At 41.3% G+C, this 19,971-nt stretch overlaps 1 protein-coding gene across 1 annotated transcript; it reads right to left on the bottom strand.

The window, feature by feature from the left end:
• Window positions 1–633: 633 nt before the first annotated feature.
• ABHD17B (abhydrolase domain containing 17B, depalmitoylase) lies at window positions 634–19,934 on the bottom strand. Its single transcript, XM_080973119.1, has 4 exons — window positions 19,759–19,934; window positions 9,795–10,269; window positions 3,147–3,326; window positions 634–2,575 (listed from the first exon to the last, which is right to left on the bottom strand). Exons 2-4 carry the CDS (start codon window positions 10,259–10,261, stop codon window positions 2,356–2,358), a joined length of 867 nt encoding a protein of 288 aa, XP_080829245.1. The 5' UTR covers window positions 10,262–10,269; window positions 19,759–19,934; the 3' UTR covers window positions 634–2,355.
• Between the last annotated feature and the right edge of the window lie 37 nt (window positions 19,935–19,971).

Below are 19,971 nucleotides of genomic sequence, written 5' to 3'. Positions count from 1 at the left end.
TGTAAGCCAAAATTTGGATGAGACGCAGGTGGCGCTGTGGGTAAAACCTCAGCACCTAGGACTTGCCGATCGCGTGGTCGGCGGTTCGAATCCCCGCGGCGGGGTGCGCTCCCGTTGCTCGGTCCCAGCGCCTGCCAATCTAGCAGTTCGAAAGCACCCCCGGGTGCAAGTAGATAAATAGGGACCGCTTACTAGCGGGAAGGTAAACAGCGTTTCCGTGTGCTGCGCTGGCTCACCAGATGCAGCTTGTCACGCTGGCCACGTGACCCGGAAGTGTCTGTGGACAGCGCTGGCTCCCGGCCTATAGAATGAGATGAGCGCACAACCCCAGAGTCTGGCAAGACTGGCCCGTACGGACAGGGGTACCTTTACCTTTACCTTTAAGCCAAAATTTACATAGGCACTTAACATTATGTCGAGTCAAACTACCTCAAAGAGTATGATGCTACGCTAGTGCATACATTTCTAATTTGTGGTCTCAACTTATTTAACAAGATTTAACAGAATCATAATGGCATCTATAAAGTCTTAAGCACAGAGTGTGTGTTCTTTCAATTAGCAACAGAAGAAAGTTTTTAACTCAACTAGCACAACTCCAGGTCAGTTCATAGATGCTGTCTGCTTGTTTAGCCCCCCCCTCCCCCCCTGCTGCAACTGACTCTCCTCCACATAGTCAAGGGACAACTTCAGTGCGATGCAGGTGGAACAGGGGGACTGGCATAATTTGTTCTGTTTATTGGGGAGGGGCACAAAATGTGTTACTATATTGCATGATGTTTGTTTATATACAGTGGAACAGACCAATAGGATACACCTCTGACTCCAACCAGTAACTTCAGCATATTTGCTACCCACTGTGACAAGCCATAAATCATTTATCCTGTATGCTTAATATGTCCACTCCTTCATTTATGAAAACATTAAAGCTACTCTAAGCTTTAATTAGAAGCTAGCATGACTTCATTTAAGCAAAGTGTATACTGAGACAAGCTGACTCTCTCAAGTAGAAATGGATTATGAAAATAGCAAAGAGCTGGAGAAAGAGGTCAAGATAATGGAAGCAGCGGATTTTGGCAAGAAGTTTTAGTCACATAGGGAATTGTGCTATGTCAGGAACTTTGCTGTTTATGCTTTGCAGGAAAAGCTCAGTATCAAGTGTGTGGAATTTCTGTTATTTGAGTTAAACATATCAGAATCTAGGCATTCACAATACAGAATACATTTCCCCCAGACAATCACAAAAACGAGCCGAACAAGTAAACTATGTAAGGCTTTAAAATGAGAAGCACAGTGTGTATTTGAGTATTTGTTTACAAATTAGGCTACATTTTAGGTCTATTTTATATTTTATTCAAGCAAAAAAATTTCAAGGGGAAGGCAACTTCTTTTACTATGAGTTGTCAACATTCATTTCACTATATAGGAGTACATTAGTAGGTTTTTCATAATAATTGAAACAATTAGTCCTACACTTACAAACATTCAAATCAAATCTGAAATGACAACTGCAACTTTGCATGTTTGCCAGTACAAAAAAGTTAGAGAAATATTAGTTTATTATTATCCAAGTTCTGTTTCTTTACATGATGATTTTCAAAATGGCCACTTACAATGATATTCATATTTCATACCGATTTAAGAGAAACCACTGCATTTAGTTGCTTTAATATGTACCCTGTTAACAGGGGTAGTTCTAAAAATCACAATTTTGTGCCTTTGTTTTGCAGAGCAACACAAATGGCTAAATAAGCATTTTTGGCCATTAGTCATTCAGGAAAAGAGAAAAACATTGAGAACAAGACATGAAAGATAATAAAACACATGTTTTGACTTGCTCCCTATATAATAGGGCCTGTAAATTCCAGTGGTTGTTTTTCCTTTTTCCTATTCCTTCAATATAATGGCTATTTATACTTTACAACTGCTTCAATTATACCTGTGCAACAGAGTAGATCACAGTACAGTTTGAGATGTTTTAAAAATATTGTATATAAACTTGTTTGATATGCTAAAGCATTTGGCAACACTTTTACAGCATTTGATTTTACATAATTAAAATTTTCCTTCTTTTCTATGGTTTTTGTACATCTTAAGAAAAACTTTCAAATTGACTTATGTATTAGTCTAAGAAAACTTGCAAAAAATAGATGAACTACACAAGCTTGTCCCCAACATCCACTGTTCCAGCTAATACTGGTATTAAAATCTTCATTAATTAGGTTTACAAATCATTACCTGTACACACTTGAAGGCAACTGACCCAATTTGAAAACAAAACCATCAGGTTTTATGCTGTGGCTATAAAGATCTACAGTTCTGCCATGAAATTCAACAGCAAATAATATATAAAGCAATTTACAAATTCACCAGTTCCTGTGATACAAACTGTTTCAATCTTTCAAGGTACTGTCCATAAAGCTCAACATCATTGTGTCCTGCCCCTTCCACCCACAGCGGCTCAACGGGTCTTTGGCAGCGCTCAAATAATGCCAGGCCATGTGAAAAGTCAATCACTTCATCTTCAGTCCCATGGATTATTAACACCGGGGATGTAATTTTAGAGATCTTGTCGATGCTACAGGAACACAAAAAAACAAATCAGTATGCAAAGGTATACAACTTGACAAATAGCCGTCCTTGGAACATTTGCTGATGCACACTGGGCAATATCCAGCTGGGTCTGCCTGTGGGGGGGGGGGGGGGGCTTTGGTGAGAAGACTGAGGCTCCCCTTCCAAGCCCCCTGGCAGCTGCCTGTATGCCTGCCAAATCTGACCCAGCATGTGCAGGGTCTTGAGAGGAAGGGTAAGCCCCTCCACCCTAGCAGATATTGGCTATCACCTGTTAGCTTTGAATTCTTTGTTTATCTGAAGTGTGCCTTATTTAACTGACACAATGCCAACAGAGACTGTTGAGGCATACTAGAAAGTATTAAGTATTCATATGGAAGTTACCAGTTTGATGGGGGGGGGGGGGAATTGTTTTAATCACGGCATTTTAAACAGTCTCATTCACAGCAAAATTCAAAATCAAGCCGCTTTGAACTGATTAAGGCTTCTTTATTTTAAGCTTAGTGACTTCCCTACTCATTGTTTACGAAGTGCTTACTAGGTGGTTCATCTAACTGTATGAAAATACTACAGCTTACTTTGGAAATGCATCAAAGCAGTAGGTCTTCTTGGTATCAGGAAAAGCTACACGCATTCCAGAGGTCAGAGGAGAATGAAGAATTACAGCAGCACTTTCATAACGAGCAGCAAGATCCACAGATGGCACCGTTCCTATACTTTGTCCATATATAATCACATTTTCAGGGCGGATTCCGTACCTGAAAAAGTAAGTAGCATGTCATTCCATGAGTAAATTTACTGAATATACAAATGTTCACTTCAGAAAACTCATACAAACTCCAAAGCATAAATCATTTTTCCTTCTTTCGTCAAGTGTAACAAACTTGGCAGGAAATAACTTGATTTCTGCAAATACTGCAATTTGTGATAAAATTAATAGCTTTAAAAAAAATAGGGTTTTTTTTTAAGGTGTAGGCAAAACATTATACCTCTGAGACCCAATAAATGCAGCAGATGCTGCTCCTTTTTAAAAACAGCCTGCACATACTGTATAAAAGTGGCATTCACTATTTGCATGGCAGAAGTGTCTGTATTTCTTTCTCAAATTCAGGAATAAAAACTATTTACAAACACACATTTTCTAAACTAGTCTAAAAAGGGCAACCAAAACCATATCCAAGCCTTATTGCCTATCTTGGAGGGTGTGCCAGAAGGGGAAGGTAATAAAAAGGCAGGCAAATACATTTCTATGGAGAAATATTACAAGTGGCTGTGTCCAGGCTACAGAGAATCCCTCAAATACTGTATTTTTCGCCCCATAGGACGCACCTAGTTTTTTTTTGGGGGGGGGGGAATAAAGTTTTTTTAGTCTACTCCCCAGGGGCAGGGCTGGCGCGGGGGAAGCCCGAGCTTCCCCCGACCCCAGCCCCGAGAACAGCCTGCTATCTGCAAGCCTAGGGAGCCCGGCGGGAAGTCGCACCGGTCTCCCCAGGCTTGCGGAGAGCTGCGCGAAGCCCGGGACTGCAGGCAGCTCTGCGCAGCCCTCGGGAGCCCGGTGCGAAGTCGCGCCGGTCTCCCATGGCTAGCAGATAGCTTCCTGAAGCCTGGAGAGCAAGAGGGGTGGGTGCGCACCGACCCCTCTCGCTCTCCAGGCTTCAGCGAAAGCCTGCATTCGCCCCATAGGACGCACACACATTTCTCCTTCATTTTTGGAGGGGGAAAAGTGCGTCCTATAGGGCGAAAAATACGGTACTTCCCAGTGTTGCTCCCCTTCAATGCCACACAGCAGGCTACTATTGAACTGAAGGAAGTCAAGCCATTTTGCTATGCCGCTGGAATCAACTGTGAGAAAGGAAGAAGGGGAAATGTACCAGAGCTGTGCTGGATCAGGCCAAAGGCCCATCTAGTCTGGCATCCTGTTCTTACAGTGGACAATTAGATGTCTATGGGAAGCCTGCAGAGAACACAGGAGCGCAACAGCTCTTGACTTGTTATTGCCAGCAACTGGTACGTAGAGAGCTGCCTCTGACAGGGGAGGCAAAACATAGGATTAGGCAAATTTGTGGAAGTCTCTTTTAAAGCTGTCCACGTTAATGGACACTACCACATCTTGTGGGAGCAAATTCCACTGTGGACCTCCAGGCTTCTCTATCTGACTCTCAGGACTCCCTCTGGGTGACCCCCTTTACTGGCCTGCTTTGGGATCTCTGCAGGTGCTTCTGCCTAGCAAAAACCTTGACCTTCAACTGTGATAATGTGTGCACAGAAACCTGATTTTTGCTTGACTGAAATGTAGCCAACTGTAACAAGGTTAAGAGTCCACCCACTTTTGCCTCTGACTGCACCCACCATTGGCAGGACCCCTCTAGAAGGTTCCCCATGAACCTTCATGCTGTGGAAGGTCTTCCCTCTCTGAGCTTCACCAACCCCATTGGCAATGTGGCTGGAGGGAGCTGCAATCCAGAGCACCTGGAGGCAGGCACCAGGTTGAGGAAAGCCATCTTGTAGGGTCGTTAGGATTACAACTAGGGAACCCATGTGAAACATTCTGAACACCTGAATTCATTATACAAGTGCTAACACTTACTGTTAGCGTGGTGTCTCTTGTGAAGTTGGACAAGCAAACTAAGAGGGACTCAAACCTTCCAGTTACTCTCCAATTGCTCCTTTTAGACACAGAAAACATTTTTCCTTCATACTGCAACCAACTCAAACCCAATAGGCACTCATTTTTTAAGAGTTCTTTTAGGTTTACCCAAAGACGTGCAATCTGCCATGGTCAGGTTGGAAACTCGCATGTTGAGCATAGAGAGCCAAATAGATAAAAGAATTCTCTGTTACTGGTTTAGAGTTCAACAGATGGACAACACTAGGCTACCAAAAAAATGCCTGATTGAGCTCTCAAATGGATTACCCTTTAAAAACTGGGTACATCATGCTGCCCAACTGATGGGCAAATATGACCTCTCAGTGACTGAGATTAAAGAACTCCCCTTATATTCACAGAAAAATATTTTTAAACGAACCATAAGGGCAGTGGCAACTAAAAACGATCTAAACTCTATGTGCACATCTACATGCGCCCCATTGTATTTTAAACTTAGAGAGGTCAACGAACACATATCTTATTTTAATGAATTGACTTTTGCACAGCTTCGAAAAGCTTTTACAGAGCTACGACTAAATACAATAAGCTCTGCTTATAGAGATGGGAGACATAGAGGCACACCAAAAAACGAACGTGTTTGCATTAGGGGATGTTCTGAAGTAGAGGACCTTATGCATTATATCTTGCACTGTCCGTTATATAATGATGCAAGAAAAAGATTTTTGGTACCTATAATGACAGGGTCCCCTGGCCAGAACCCCCTTGATATGATGTTATATCTCCTTGCAGACACAGATAAGTATGTGACCTGGCGGGTAGCACTTTTTGCAACTGCTGCTAGGAAAATTAGAGCAATTATATAGCCAAGGTAGCCATTAACTGTAAAGGAGATGAATTTATTTGATCCTATCTATCTACCTCAGGCTATGCTCTATCTTTGTCACCAAACTCTTGAGTATAAATTGCACACTGTATTAATTGATATTGTTTTTAACATTAGTGACCATGTGATGATTTTAGCTTATGAATTTTATTGTTTAATGTTTTTATTTGTACATTGAGGTACTTTTATAGCTTTGTTTAGAGTATGTAATGTTTTAATAATATAAATGTTTTAAGTCTTTTTTTACCAATTCAGTATATTTTCTTTTAATTGTCAAATAATTCTGTGTACATTGCGGCAGCCTTTGGCTATGTGCAATAAAACTGACTGAGGTAAAAACGTCCACTAGCTATGAATAGGCACTCAATGTATCAAACATGAAACGAAGCTAGAAAGCAGGATACGCTGGTGGGATAGGCAGCAAAATATGGCAGTTTGGAGAGCTCTTGTTCACTGGCCATGCCAGCAGCCAGTCATCCCTTCTGCATGGTACTTCATTCTCCTATCCACCCAGTTTTCTATTCCATCACCACCTGCAAACTAACTGTTCACTGGCCATAGAACACTAAGTTTTCAGGGCGGTAGAGCTGGGAGGTGGGAACGCAGCGCACTTGGAACCGAGCACTGGCTTGGGGAACAGGGCGCTGGCCGCCCCCCATTCAGGGTGGTAGAGCCGGGAGGCAGGCACGCAGCGCACTCGGAAGCAAGTGCCGGCGCCAGCTGCTCCCCCCTCCGCCCAGGGCGGTAGTGCCAGGAGGTGGGTGCACAGCACACTCAAAATCGAGCACTTAAAAAGCAGCATGGGTGTGGGAGGGTGGGTGGGGGTGTTTTACAGCATCAACTAATTTTCTCCAAAGGCAAGAAATTGTACTTTGGCAAACCCTGGGGTGCCCCAAGGCTACCAATACCCCCGTGTATGAATGAGAGGTGCTGTTTTATGCAAGAGTACTCATGCCTGAACATACACAATATGGAGAGAATGATTATTACATAAAATTAAAATTAGAACACGGCAGTTGGTGCAGAGTACACACCAGTTAAATTACAGCAATATGATTTTGAATAGCTTGTGCTTAGGTCTTTGAAAGAGTGATACTAATTTAATGTCGACTGGCTAAAATGGCAGACTTCTATAATCAAGGGGCTCATGGCACTGCCTACAGTATATTGACAATACCATTTATTATAAAAGTTATGGGCAGCCAGACTGTAGATAATGAATCATTAAAAATGTTTAGGAAACAATTTTAGGATGAAAAGATTTTTTCCATTCTCTCTTCTGTTTCCTAGCTCCATATTAGAAAGGAGGAAACAATAAAGAAAATGTTGGTGTTAGCCTCACAACCTATATGAGTGCATATTGTGAATGTTCTTTGGTATAATTATTTTGGCAGGCATATAAATCTTAGGGTAAAAAGAAAAATGGAAGGTGAATAATGGTGGGGTTGGGGAGGCAGGCTTGTAACTTTGGAACCATACCCAAAGCTTTCAATATGCAGCTTTTAAGCTTAGGATCTTTGACTACCACAACGCAGAATCCTCAATAATGTTCTACTTTTGTAACAAACTTAATATACTTGCACACCACAACTATCACTTTCTCTGTTCACATTTAAGTCTCACTTCCAAATTTGAATTTACTAATGATAGGAAACCCTCATTATCAAGTTGTTTTAATACCACCACTCAACTACCATTTACAGATAGGTAGCCGTGTTGTGTGTATCTGAAGAAGTGTGCTTGCACACGAAAGCTCATACCAAGAACTAACTTAGTTGGTCTTAAAGGTGCTACTGGAAGAATTTTTTAACTCAACTACCATATATGTGTTACTCATGACTATCAAAAACTAGCCCTTATTGCTATAAAATAAATCTCTTAAGGTGACACTCAATGATGTTCATTCTCTTGTGCAAAGGAAATCTACTTATACAACCAGACGTTCACCTTCTTCTCCCCCTCAAGCCCTCCCCAATCTGTTATGGACGGTCCCACGGCGACAGGGAAAGGCAGACAGGAGAGGTCTCAATAGAGGAGCTGACACCCACTCACACGACACTGAATCACTCCCTAAATGTTTGGAGCCATATGAATTCAAAAGGTTTCTGAGAAAGACTCCCAGGAACTTGTAGGACAGGGAATGTTTTGCAGTATCTGTGCAACTACTAGATCCTTTCACTTAACATCCAGTGTTACCTACACACTTCTAGTCAATACGTGCATGACCAGTTCCTAATAAATATCAGAACACAAAAAAGCTGCACAAATCTTAGCAAAATATACAATTTGCACATTTTCCCCACACTATTTTATGCAGAAACCTATACAATAAAAATATAGCTCTATTTTTACTCATAAATCTATATATATGCAAGTTTTTAAAATGCAAATGTTCTACCAGGTGGAAAAAAGGTTAGAAGGTAGAGCAGAACCAAGCCTAAAAGCTTCTTCCTACTCTTAGATTTATTTTCAAGTAATTAAAATGTTAGATCACTGCAGAGGATAAATACCTGGCAGTAGAAAGGTCTTAAAAATTCACCTGTAGATAATGAATGCAGAAAGTAGTTAATCTCTGCACAATGCCTCAGAAATATCAACCAGTCTAAATGTATATTTCCTTTAAATGAAGGACAAACAACAGCCTCCTCATATTAAAGAAATCTTAACAACCCTTAGTTGTTCAACTTTTAAACAATATCTAACTTTGAGAGATTTGAGTTTCAGGTTTTCACAACTGTTGCCTGTTTCTTGCAGTGACAGTTGAAGAAGCACTTCACTACTTACTAGGGCCAATAGCAATTGGTCCAAGGTAAATAACATGTCCTAGTCTCCACAAACTCTACTTTGTCTCTCAAAGAGTAATTAGCACTACAGTGCTGTTTCCAGCCTGGAACGTGTGACACACGCACAGCTTAACCCTTACTGGTCAGAGAGGCCGTACACACAGCTGCAGAGTGCTCACTCTTTGGGTCAAAAACATCATGGAGAAACAAGTGTCTCTTCCATCCTTGAAGAGTGAGGAACAACAGCCACAATTACAAGAAGGAAGTGGGGAGGAGATAAATTGGAATTTATCAGAAAATTAGTAGGTGTGCTTGTGTCTGATTGTATACACAGATGTATGTAAATGTAAGTGAATGGAAAGATGGCGGCGAACAGGAAACCTAAGATTTGCAAGACTTGCTTAAAGTCAGCTGGACTGAAAAGTTGTCTTTTAAGAATTCAGAGCCATTTGTTTAGAAAAGGACCCCCAGTGTTGGTAAACACAAATGAATGGCTATAGGTATGCAAGCCAGAAAGAAGGCTGGCTAGAATTCCAGTTCTTAATATGCAGACTCTACATATCTGCAGATTCTTTTCTGAAATAAGGAAACATTCAAACACTTAATCTCCACTGGACTGAAATGGTTCAGTTTCAGAACAGAAATATATATTTTCTAAACAGATGAATCAGCAGTAAGAATTTGAGCAAGAAGACTCTCACTTGGCTCTCCTTCCTGATGTAAAATTACTAAATAACTAATCCATTTGCTATGGGCTCTGCCAATACAAACTGTTATTTTTCTTTGCTATTTAATGAATTAGTATTATTCTCTCTCTTCCTGATAGGTGAAAGGACAAAATATGGGACAGACTACTGATGTACAAAGCTCACCTGATTAAATGGAAACATTTATCCAAATTAAACATAAATACATATGCATATACACATACAAATAATGCATTTCTATTTACCTTGTTCTAAGAGCTACCCAAGCAGCATCGATGTCAGCATATAAATTCTTCTCAGTTGGTTTTCCAGAACTTGCTCCATATCCAGAATAATCATATGAAAATATGTTGCAGTTAATCCGTGAACCAAGTCCTATGTAGAAGCTGCTCATCTGGCCCAGGTCAACAGCATTCCCGTGCGAGAAGAGCAAAGTATACTTGGCATTAGGGGAACAACGCACAAACATGCAGGCAATCCTGTTACCTTTGCTGGTTCTAGTCATAAAACATTCAATGGCATCTTTTTCTCTAGAGGAATATTGCCAGTCTGCTCGTTCAGAAAGATGTAGAGTCCAGCGACTCCCACTTTCATCACACATCAGTGTGTATGTAGGATCTGGGGGCAAAAAGGCCAGTTTGGAAGCAATCTTTCCTGGACATGGTGGACAACAGAATAGGCAGCACAGTTCACTAAACGAAAGATTATTCATCTTCCAATCTGAAATAAGAGAGAAAAGTGTGAGCTTCTAGTAAGATTCCCATACATGCATGTTATCAAACACTAACAGACCAGGGATTCATTTGCCTGTCTACATTTGCAGAACAAAAAAACTTTTCACATCTAAGCTAAACATGCCAAGAATTAAATCAAACCAAGAATTAGCCACCAAAATCAGCAAACATTACTAATTTAAGTCCATTTTTCAATGGGTCCATTGTGAAGTATGCTATCACCCAACTGATTCTCGTTTAAAGACTTGTCATTCTATTTTTCTTTTTCAATGTTAGGCAAATGTTAGGTTGTTATGGGTTAGCACTTGGTCAGTGCTTATATCTTTCTGAGAAGCCAGTAATATCAAACAAAGCTAGATACTTATTTAATAAATGTATACACATTTCTTCAACTTAAAGTTTTATTGAAAGCTGTTTACAAAAACAAAAAGCCAACATACAAGTCTATACAGTCAGGTAAGAAAAGAAAGCATATAGAGTAACATCAGCGTATACGTTGGAAGGAATGTCAATCCCAGGATAATTTGTCCAGGAAGAGAATTTTACTATTAGTATACCACTGCAGAAATTACCCTCTTTCTGATTATATTAAGAAATAGGAGCATGTTAAATAAAGGGCTTACCTACTATTAACAGTGCTTCCTATGAACTCTTAAGTTGGTAATTTTTAAAGCAGTTCAAATTCTAAGTGATATATTTTAGTTATTTCAAAAGCAATATTAGGATAAATCATTCAAGTTCGTCAATAGAATGGTTTTAGGCATCTGTTAAGCAGCTCTGTTTGCTGCATCCAAGTTAAGAAAAAATAGTCAGGTTGAAACCAATTAGGCAACTTCCTAACAGATCTTCTTTCTCTCTGAAGCAGGAAATAGGGAACCTGCGGCTTTCCAGATGTTGTACTCTAACTCCCATCATTACCAGACAGCATGGACATTGGTCAAGAGAGTGGTAATCAGACAACACCTGGAAGGCCACAGATTCCCTGTCCCTGCTCTAAAGATATTGCTGTTTCACAGTCCAGTGGCTCTTCTGCATACAGTACAATTCGGCTTTTCCAAGAATTATTTTAACTGATGAACAGTCAGGAATGGAGCATAGTAAATCAAGTTTGGAGATGATAATGCAACTGGAAGGAACTATACACTTTTTCAAGTAAGAGTCTCAAAACACACACCAAAAAACACCTTATCTTGATAATTTGAAAACCAAATTAAAAAGCTCAAACTGAAAACCCACACAATATGTTATGCTATAGATGCAAAACGGGATAATTAACCTATTAAACCATTTTTAAAGGGGTGCCACCTGTCAACAAATGAGTGTGCTCAGTGGCCACAAAAATAACAGAAGACACTCACTTTGGATTCATGACATGATCAAACCCCACAAACCTGATCTGGGGAAAGCTCAGAACAAGAAGTTTCTTTGTATTGATGCAAACTTTCTATCCAGCTCTTCAGCCTAAAAGGGCTTACAAGAACCACTAACAATACCAACTTCTTCCAATGCCAGTGCTTCATTACTATTTGAATCCACAAATCCTGGCAAGGAACATAAGAGCAGATGATGGAGTAAAAGGAATTACGGTGGGGAATAGAGAATACAAACTGAAAGCCTTTGCAGATGACCTTGTAATAACAGTGGAGGAACCTTTGGTAAGTGTAACAAAGGTATTAGAAAAGATTCTGGAGTTTGGACAAGTTGCTGGTTTTAAGCTTAATAAAATAAAAAACAAAATTTTGGTGACAAATATGACAGTATAATCTAAAAAATTACTACAACAGATCACAGAATTAAGTGTAAAAAAGAAGGTCAAATACCTAGGGGTGTGGTTAACCACAAAAAATATAAATATCTTTAAGGACAATTACATACCTACATGGAAATAAATAAATAAAAAATAGAGCTGTGGGGAAGGATGAATTTATCATTCTGGGGAAGGATATCGGTTATAAAAATGAATGTGCTACCAAGAATGTTATTTCTGTTTCAATCAATACCTGTGATCAGTAGGGCAGGCCACTTTAAAGAATGGCAAAAAATGATATCTAAATTTATCTGGCATGAGAAAAAACCAAGGATTAAATATAAGTTGTTGATAGACTCTAAAGAAAGAGGTGGCTTCTCCCTGCCAGACTTGAAGTTATATTATGAAGCGTCTTGCCTATGCTGGCTTTGGGATTGGATAGTGTTAAAAATACAGATATAGGTCATGATAACAGGTATGGGTGGCATGCATATTGATGGTATGGAAAAACAAGAGTGCATAAGGGATTCCTGAACTTGATAAGAAAATCAATCTACAAGGTATGGGAGAGGTATAAAAATCTATTAGAGTGGAGGACACCATGGTGGCTCTCCCCATTAGAAACAATATCGGTTAAAAAATTAAATATGAGAGGTGGTTAGGCAACTTACAAAGAATTGCTAATAGAAGTGGAAGACCAATTAAAATTGAAAATTTTTGAAGACATTAGAAAGTTATTAACATATTGGTTACAATATCATCAATTAAATGATGTTTTCAAATTACAGTGGTAACTTGGGTTAAGTACTTAATTCATTTCAGAGGTCCGTGCTTAACCTGAAACAGTTCTTAACCTGAGGTACCACTTTAGCTAATGGGGCCTCCTGCTGCCGCCGCATGATTTCTGTTCTCATCCTGAAGCAAAGTTCTTAATCTGAGGTACTATTTCTGGGTTAGCGGAGTCTGTAACCTGAAGCGTATGTAACCCGAGGTACCACTGTAGATAAAAGAAGGGTTTTGACAGAGATGTCAAGGTTTGAAGGGGATCTGTTGGGAAAATAATGTGAAATTATTTTCAAAAATGTATAAATTACTTTTGGAATGGTTTACTAAAGATGAAGAAGTTAAATCAGTGATGATACATTGGGCAAGAGATTTTGGTTATAATCTACAACTTTCATCATGGGAAAAGTTATGGAAAGAGGATTGAAGTTTACAGCTTGCTGTTCGTTGAAAGAAAACTATATGAAAATGCTGTACCGTTGGTATCTGACTCCAATTAAAATTGCGAAAATGTATAGAACCAGCTCAAATTTGTGCTGGAAATGTAAAAGGAAAGAAGGTACCTTTTATCATATGTGGTGGTCCTGTGGAATGGTAAAGGTGTTCTGGGAAATGATATATAATGAGTAAAAGAAAATGTTTAAGAAAACTTTTGTTAAAAAACCAGAGGCTTTTTTGATAGGTATAATAGGTGAGGAACTACCAAAACAAAATAAAAGACCGTTCATGTATGCAACAACGGCAGCAAGGATGCTTCTAGCCCAGAGATTGAAAGAAGGAGAAGTACCGACCAGAGAAGAGTGGCAGACCAAACTGATGGAATACGCAGAAATAGCAAGACTGACGGGGGAAATCAGAAACAAGGAAGACCAAGTTTTCTTAAAAGACTGGAATAATTTTTAAATATATTTAAAAAACCACTGTAGACAGTTGAAATCATTGGCAGGAATATTATTTTATTATTATTATTATTAATGACACTTGTAAAGTGAAATGAACTTTGGTTACTATGATTATGTAATAGATAGATAACGGTAAAAGATGCAGGAAGAAAAGAATAAACCTTTTGAAATGGAATCCATGGAGGGAGGGAGGGAAGGAAGGAGGTCTGAAGGTTCGAAAAAACCTTTTTTATTTTCATGTTTTGGAATGGTTACGGTTATTGTGTATAACTTTACGTAAAACTAATAAAAAAAATTTTTTTTAAATAAAAGAATCCACAAATCCTCACTGATGGGAAGGTACCAGACACAGTGTTTGAAATTCCCCAGGCACCAGGTGCGTTTCATGACTAGCACGGGTCCAACTGTGACCAAGTGAAGATGTCTTGTTGTCACATTTGGCAACTGACATCTCCACTATCTGGCTGGCGCACGGCAATGTTTACCAGATGGAGGGGGATGCCATTCCTGATAGGATGACCCTCCCGACTGGAGACAGGCAGGGTCTTCAGCTTGCCATGTCCTTTCCAGAGGGGAGGAGCCCTCCCATTTCTCCAGACTGACCCTGCCTGCTGCAAGGGATGGTTGCATCTTTGTGTCTCTCTCTCTGTTGGGAAAGAAACATTTGTTTTTTGTGGATTTCCCTTGTCTAGTCCTCTCCATCCTGTTTGCTAGATCATCATTCTGAATGAGTTTTTTCACTGTGTTTTCCTGTTAGCTGTCCCCCCTAGCTTCTTCATTTCTATTTCATTCTCGTCATGTTCCCCACCTGCTTGCTCTGTTGTCTGCCATTTTGTTTCAGCAACTCAGCATTTCTTCAGGAGACCCCAAAAGCTCCTAGATATGTGATTGCTGTTGGTCTAGTGCTTTCCCACTCTCTGCACTTTCGGTCTCAGCACCAACTGGGAGATTTGAGCTGTGACTGCTGTGTCCTAAGTCGCATTCCTGCCTTCAACTGCATCTCCATGCAGGACGATTTCGCCTCCACAGGGCAGCCTTGCTCCTCGCAATGTTGCTGCAGAGGAGGAGACTACAGGCACACAGCCTTGGGTGATTCTCCAAGATTCTCACCAGAACAGGTGGCAGTAAGTAGGGGGAACCATCTCTCTGGTTCTGAGGCCTTCCTTAGTTCAAAAAATTTCACAAGACTGCTTTCGTGGATGAAAGGCTCTTTCTCCTCAGAGATTAATGATTCCCTCGGAGGAACCAACCATAGAGAGTTCGCTGCTGAAGTTTTTCCACCTTTATTAAAAAGGCTTCTCAGGTGCTGCAATTGCTAGAGGAAGAGCCACCCCCCCATCACCTATGGGACCCTTGGGAACAACCAAAGCTGTTTCTGTGAGCACTAAGCCTGCTTCCATTGCCTACCCCAAGGCGGAATGGAGAGCCCCAGATAGAGCTTAGGGTCCTTGCAAACAGGGAAAGAAATATTACAAGTTTCCAGATAAGTTTATGTGTCACCACAAAGGTCCAGTGACGGATCCTCAGCCAATTCCCCCTTTCCACATCTCTGAAAGACACTGTTCCAAGTGGATAGTGTACTCCGCAATTCAGACCTGCATAAAGTTCACATCCAGGCATCTGTACATTATATACTAATCCTACTTGCTCATTAAAAATGGTTTGAGGTGTCTCTTAAAGGGTTGCTGCAATTCACAGCATCATCTCTACAGAGCAGGCATGTCCAAAGTCCGTTTCGAGGGCCCTAATCCGGCCCGCTGGTCGGTTTAATCCGGCCCCTGTGGCAGTTTATTTCCTGGGCTAAAATCCTTTAAAAAAATCTTCAATCCTAAAAAAAGGTTAACAACTTTGGTCGGCCCTTTGGGCCCTTCACTTCATCAAATCTGGCTCTCTTTGAAAAACGTTTGGACACCACTGCTAGAGAAACTTCACCACGTGCCTTCAAATCTGAGATCACGAAGATGGCCAGAGAAAGGGCTTTACAGTAACTGCATCTTCACTTTGGAATGTGCTCCCCCCAGGTTGCTTGCCTGGTGCCTAGCCTGATTCTCCCAGGCATTAGAGCATGGGTAGGCAGTCTAAGGCCCGGGGGCCGGATATAGCCCATTCGCCTTCTAAATCCGGCCAGCGGATGGTCTGGGAATCAGTGTGCTTTTACATGAGTAGAATGTGTCCTTTTATTTAAAATGCATCTCTGGGTTATTTGTGGGGCATAGGAATTTGTTCAGCCCCCCAATATAGTCCAGCCCCCCACAAGTTCTGAGGGACAGTGGTATTTTTTGCTGGTCCTGTTTTCATTGTAGGTTTTGTAAGATTGTTTGGTTCTCCATTTGCAAATTGTTCTGATTGGAAGTCATAGCAAAAGTTCTGAAAGTGCACACAATCTCTCAGAATAGGAATTCTTATGACAGAATTATCTGGCAGACTACAGGAAGCAATTTATACAGGCTACATTCGAAGAAACTGATACACTTACTCAGAAGTCTTTCTAGGAATTATTTGGCCAAGTGTTAAGCAATAGCATACTTTACATCAGCTAATATATATTATAACATATATATGTTATGGAAAATACAGAGAAATAAAGTGATGGGGATAGCATAGAACAGTGGTTCTCAAAGTGGCACATGGGTGTGGCAAGAGAGGATGGCAAGTGTGGTGGAAAGATTCAAGGACAATCAAATAAACATTTAAACATTTTAGTGCAGTATACAGTAGTATAAAAAAATAATTTGCAGAATACAGATAGGTATATTCAGTGCTTTTTTCCCTGGGGTACTCAAGGGTACGCAGTACTGGTACCTTTCCTCCCCAAAATGTTAAAAGTGTGGTACTTACTGTAATAACTTCATGGTGAGTACTGGCACCCTTTCCCCCTAAAAAATGAAGCACTGGGTATCTTTTCAAAACGAGAGCAAGAGCATCAGCTGATACTGAGGACAATCCTAGTTGTGATCCAGAAACACCGGTTGAACACAGTTATGGAGAATAGCATTGGCTATTTTTCTACAGTTCACCACGACATACTGTTGTGAACAGGGATTTTAAACTGACAAATATGAAAGATCAGAGAAGGAGATGAGAGTTTGTTTGTCTCAAATGAGACTTAATGTATATGAGATTACCCACTCTCTTTGAGTTTGAATACATACTTAAGGTACGTATGTAAGAGGTTCATTTATAATTATATTTGGGAAATGATTCTTGTTCTTATGTAACTGTATTGTTTTATACTTTCTGGATGTCTCATGATCATATTAAAAAGTAGTTGTGTTCTATGTTATAAATCACCCCAACCATTCTATCCAAAAGCAGAGAAAAGCTGTTGTGTTCTGCCATTCATTTTAGAAGCCAGCATGGCAGCAGCAAAGGACAGCCCATAAATAGTGAAATTTTATCCTGCCTAATGTCATTTAAGTTCAGAGATGTTATCTCTATTTGATCTGTTCAGCAGAAGTTAATGTGAAACTCAAAAGTGGTGACAAAGCCATATTTTATGTAATGTTTCCATGCATCTTTGTTAAATTTCAGTTTCATTAGGAGCTGATGAAGTCAAGTCTTAACAAGGTCAATTTCAAAATGTTTCTTCTGCCTAGCACCATTTGCAGAATAAACATGAACATAATCTGTAATATTACTTTTAAAGAGTATTCTTCAATAAGAATAATACACCAGAATCTGCCATATTGAGATTTCCATACGGTTTAATAAAGCGGCTAGCACATTATTTCCTTCTACCCACTGCACTATTTCCTTTTAACTAGGTTTCTTAAGCACTACAATCAATCAATTATCAATATACAACATTAGGAACACAGGTTATAGCTACCAACAGTAGTTGTTTGGGACAAACTCAACAAAAGATTTAGGGCAGCTCTGATTTAGAAGTCAAATAAAGCAAGAGTCCTACTTTGAAAAAGCAAATGTAGTCGGGGGTAAAGTATTATAAAAGGTGCATAAAATTAAGAATGTCTGGATGAGAATATCTTAAACCATAGACATGAGCTGAACTATACCCTTCTCCCCTAATCCCACAGGGCCAACTGTGGAAAGGGAGTGAGAAAGGCAGGCAAGATATTGTAAGGGCATGGTCCAGGTGGACTGGGCCCCAGACTCCCCATTCCCAGCCAACTTATAACAACTACCCTATGGGAAGAAATATCTGATGCTTGCTCCTGCATTTCCGAGCACATGATTTTTTGTGTATCTGTTGGGTTTTATAAATGTAAGCTACTTTGACAATTCCTGTCAAAAAGAATGAAATAGACCTATTAAATAAATACACAGTGGAGTGGGAACTATGGTGTACAATTTAGCTTACTAGATTGACAAGCAGTGGATGGACCAAATTTAAGGGAAAATAAATAAATAAATAAATAAATAATTTTATTTGTCTCCCACCCATCTGACTGGGTTGCCCCAGCCACTCTAGATTGCTTCCAACATAGATAAAAACATAATAAAACATTAAATGTTTAAAAACATCCCTATACAGGGCTGCCTTCAGATTTCTTCTAAAGGCTTTATAGTTACTAATCTTGTTGACCATCTGATGGGAAGGCGTTTCACAGGGCGGGCGCCACTATCGATAAGACCCTCTGCCTGGTTCTCTGTAGCTTCACTTCTCTCTGTGAGGGAACTGCCAAAAGGCCCTTGGTGCTTGACCTCAGTGTCTGGCTGAACGATATATACAGGGCCAAGGCCAAGGCCATTTAGGGCTTTAAAAGTCAGCACCAACACTTTGAATTGTGCTCGGAAACGTACAGGGAGCCAAAGTAGGTATTTCAGGACTGGTGTTATATGGTCTCGGCGGCCACTCCCAGTCCCCAGTCTAGCTGCCACATTCTAGAGTAGTTGTAGTTTCTGTGTCACCTTCAAAGGTAGCCCTGCGTAGAGTGCATTGCAGTAGTCCAGTTAGCATTATATGAATGTTTGATTTTTTGAAACCCACAATTGGAAAAAGTTATCTCCCCCCGCCCCCAAATGGCAAGTACAGTGGTACCTCAGGTTACATACCCTTCAGGTTACATATGCTTCAGGTTACAGACTCTGCTAACCCAGAAATAGTACCTCGGGTTAAGAACTTTGCTTCAGGATGAGAACAGAATTCGTGCTCCGGCGGCGGTGGCAGCGGCGGGAGGCCCCATTAGCTAAAGTGGTGCTTCAGGTTAAGGACAGTTTCAGGTTAAGAACAGACCTCCAGAACGAATTAAGTACTTAACCCGAGGTACCACTGTATATTGCAACTGGGAACTAACACACATACTTCCTGTAGAAATTAACGGCAAGTAATATTAAGAAACATTTTCCTGATTTGTGTCACAAGAAGTCTAGCTCAAAGTCCTAAAGAACACCTGATCTGTTTCAAGTAAGCAAAGTTTTTCTCCCCAAGGAAAGAATGAAGTTACCAAGAAAAATCAATGAAACAGAATGATACTGCAACTAATCCCAACTCGACATTTTCACATGCCAAAGAACTACACTATAGCACTTTCTGTTTAAAAAAAGCAAAAAAAAGCACACAATCTGCCCATTCATAACAGCTGAAATCCTACATTGTGTGCATCCCAGACTGGTACCTCTTTGCACCATCACAAGACTCGGGGACTCTCACAGCCTCAGCAGCAATGACACACTAACATGTTTTTCAACTCATTTTAGGGGAGAAGTGGAAGCAGCAAAAGATGCTTGTTTACACCTCTGTCATAATTCCAACTCCGCTCCAGGCTGCCGAGTCTTGAGACCCCTCAGGGCAGAGAAGGGCCCTGGAGCGCAGAGGGGGCAGGAAGGCGAGCTCCCAGCAGCAATGGAGGCGGCCCTCCGCGGCTCTTCCTGCTCCCGCCCCGAGGGGGAAGCCGAGACCGGCCGCCGGGCAGCCGAACGAGGCCCCGGCCCGCCTCGGCTTCTCCCGGATTCGACGACCCCCCCCCCGGGCGCCGCTCCTTGTGGGCTCCGGGGCTCCTCCGAGGGCTGAGGGGGGGGCCGCGAGGGGGGCGGCGGGGGTCTCGGCTGCGCGCGCACTCCCCCCCCCCCCGCTTCTCACCTGGCAGCTCCGCCTCAGGGGCCTCTCCGGCGGGGCGCCGCGCTCGCTCCCTCAGGGCAGCCCGGGGAGCCGCCCGGCGTCGGGATGAGGAGGGCCGTCGGGCGGGCTGGGGCGAGGCGAGGCTGGACTCCGGCCGGAGCGGCGGGGAGAGCGAGGCAGCCCGAGCAGCGACCAATGGAGCGGCGCGTCGCCCTCGCGGGATGCCGAGGGGAG

This window comes from Podarcis pityusensis, assembly GCF_964106645.2.
Source record: "Podarcis pityusensis genome assembly, chromosome: 11".
In the NCBI taxonomy this organism is placed as follows: domain Eukaryota; kingdom Metazoa; phylum Chordata; class Lepidosauria; order Squamata; family Lacertidae; genus Podarcis; species Podarcis pityusensis.
Note: the sequence above shows the minus strand (reverse complement) of the source record. Positions and strands in the feature narration are given on the sequence as shown.

Excerpts from the sequence above, each read along its gene's own strand:
- ABHD17B (XM_080973119.1), bottom strand. The coding sequence starts at position 10,261 with ATGAATAATCTTTCGTTTAGTGAACTGTGCTGCCTATTCTGTTGTCCA. Across the intron at positions 3,327-9,794 it reads TGGGTAGCTCTTAGAACAAG|GTACGGAATCCGCCCTGAAA; the intron begins GTAAATAGAAAT and ends TTACTTTTTCAG. Across the intron at positions 2,576-3,146 it reads TGCTTTGATGCATTTCCAAA|CATCGACAAGATCTCTAAAA; the intron begins GTAAGCTGTAGT and ends GTGTTCCTGTAG.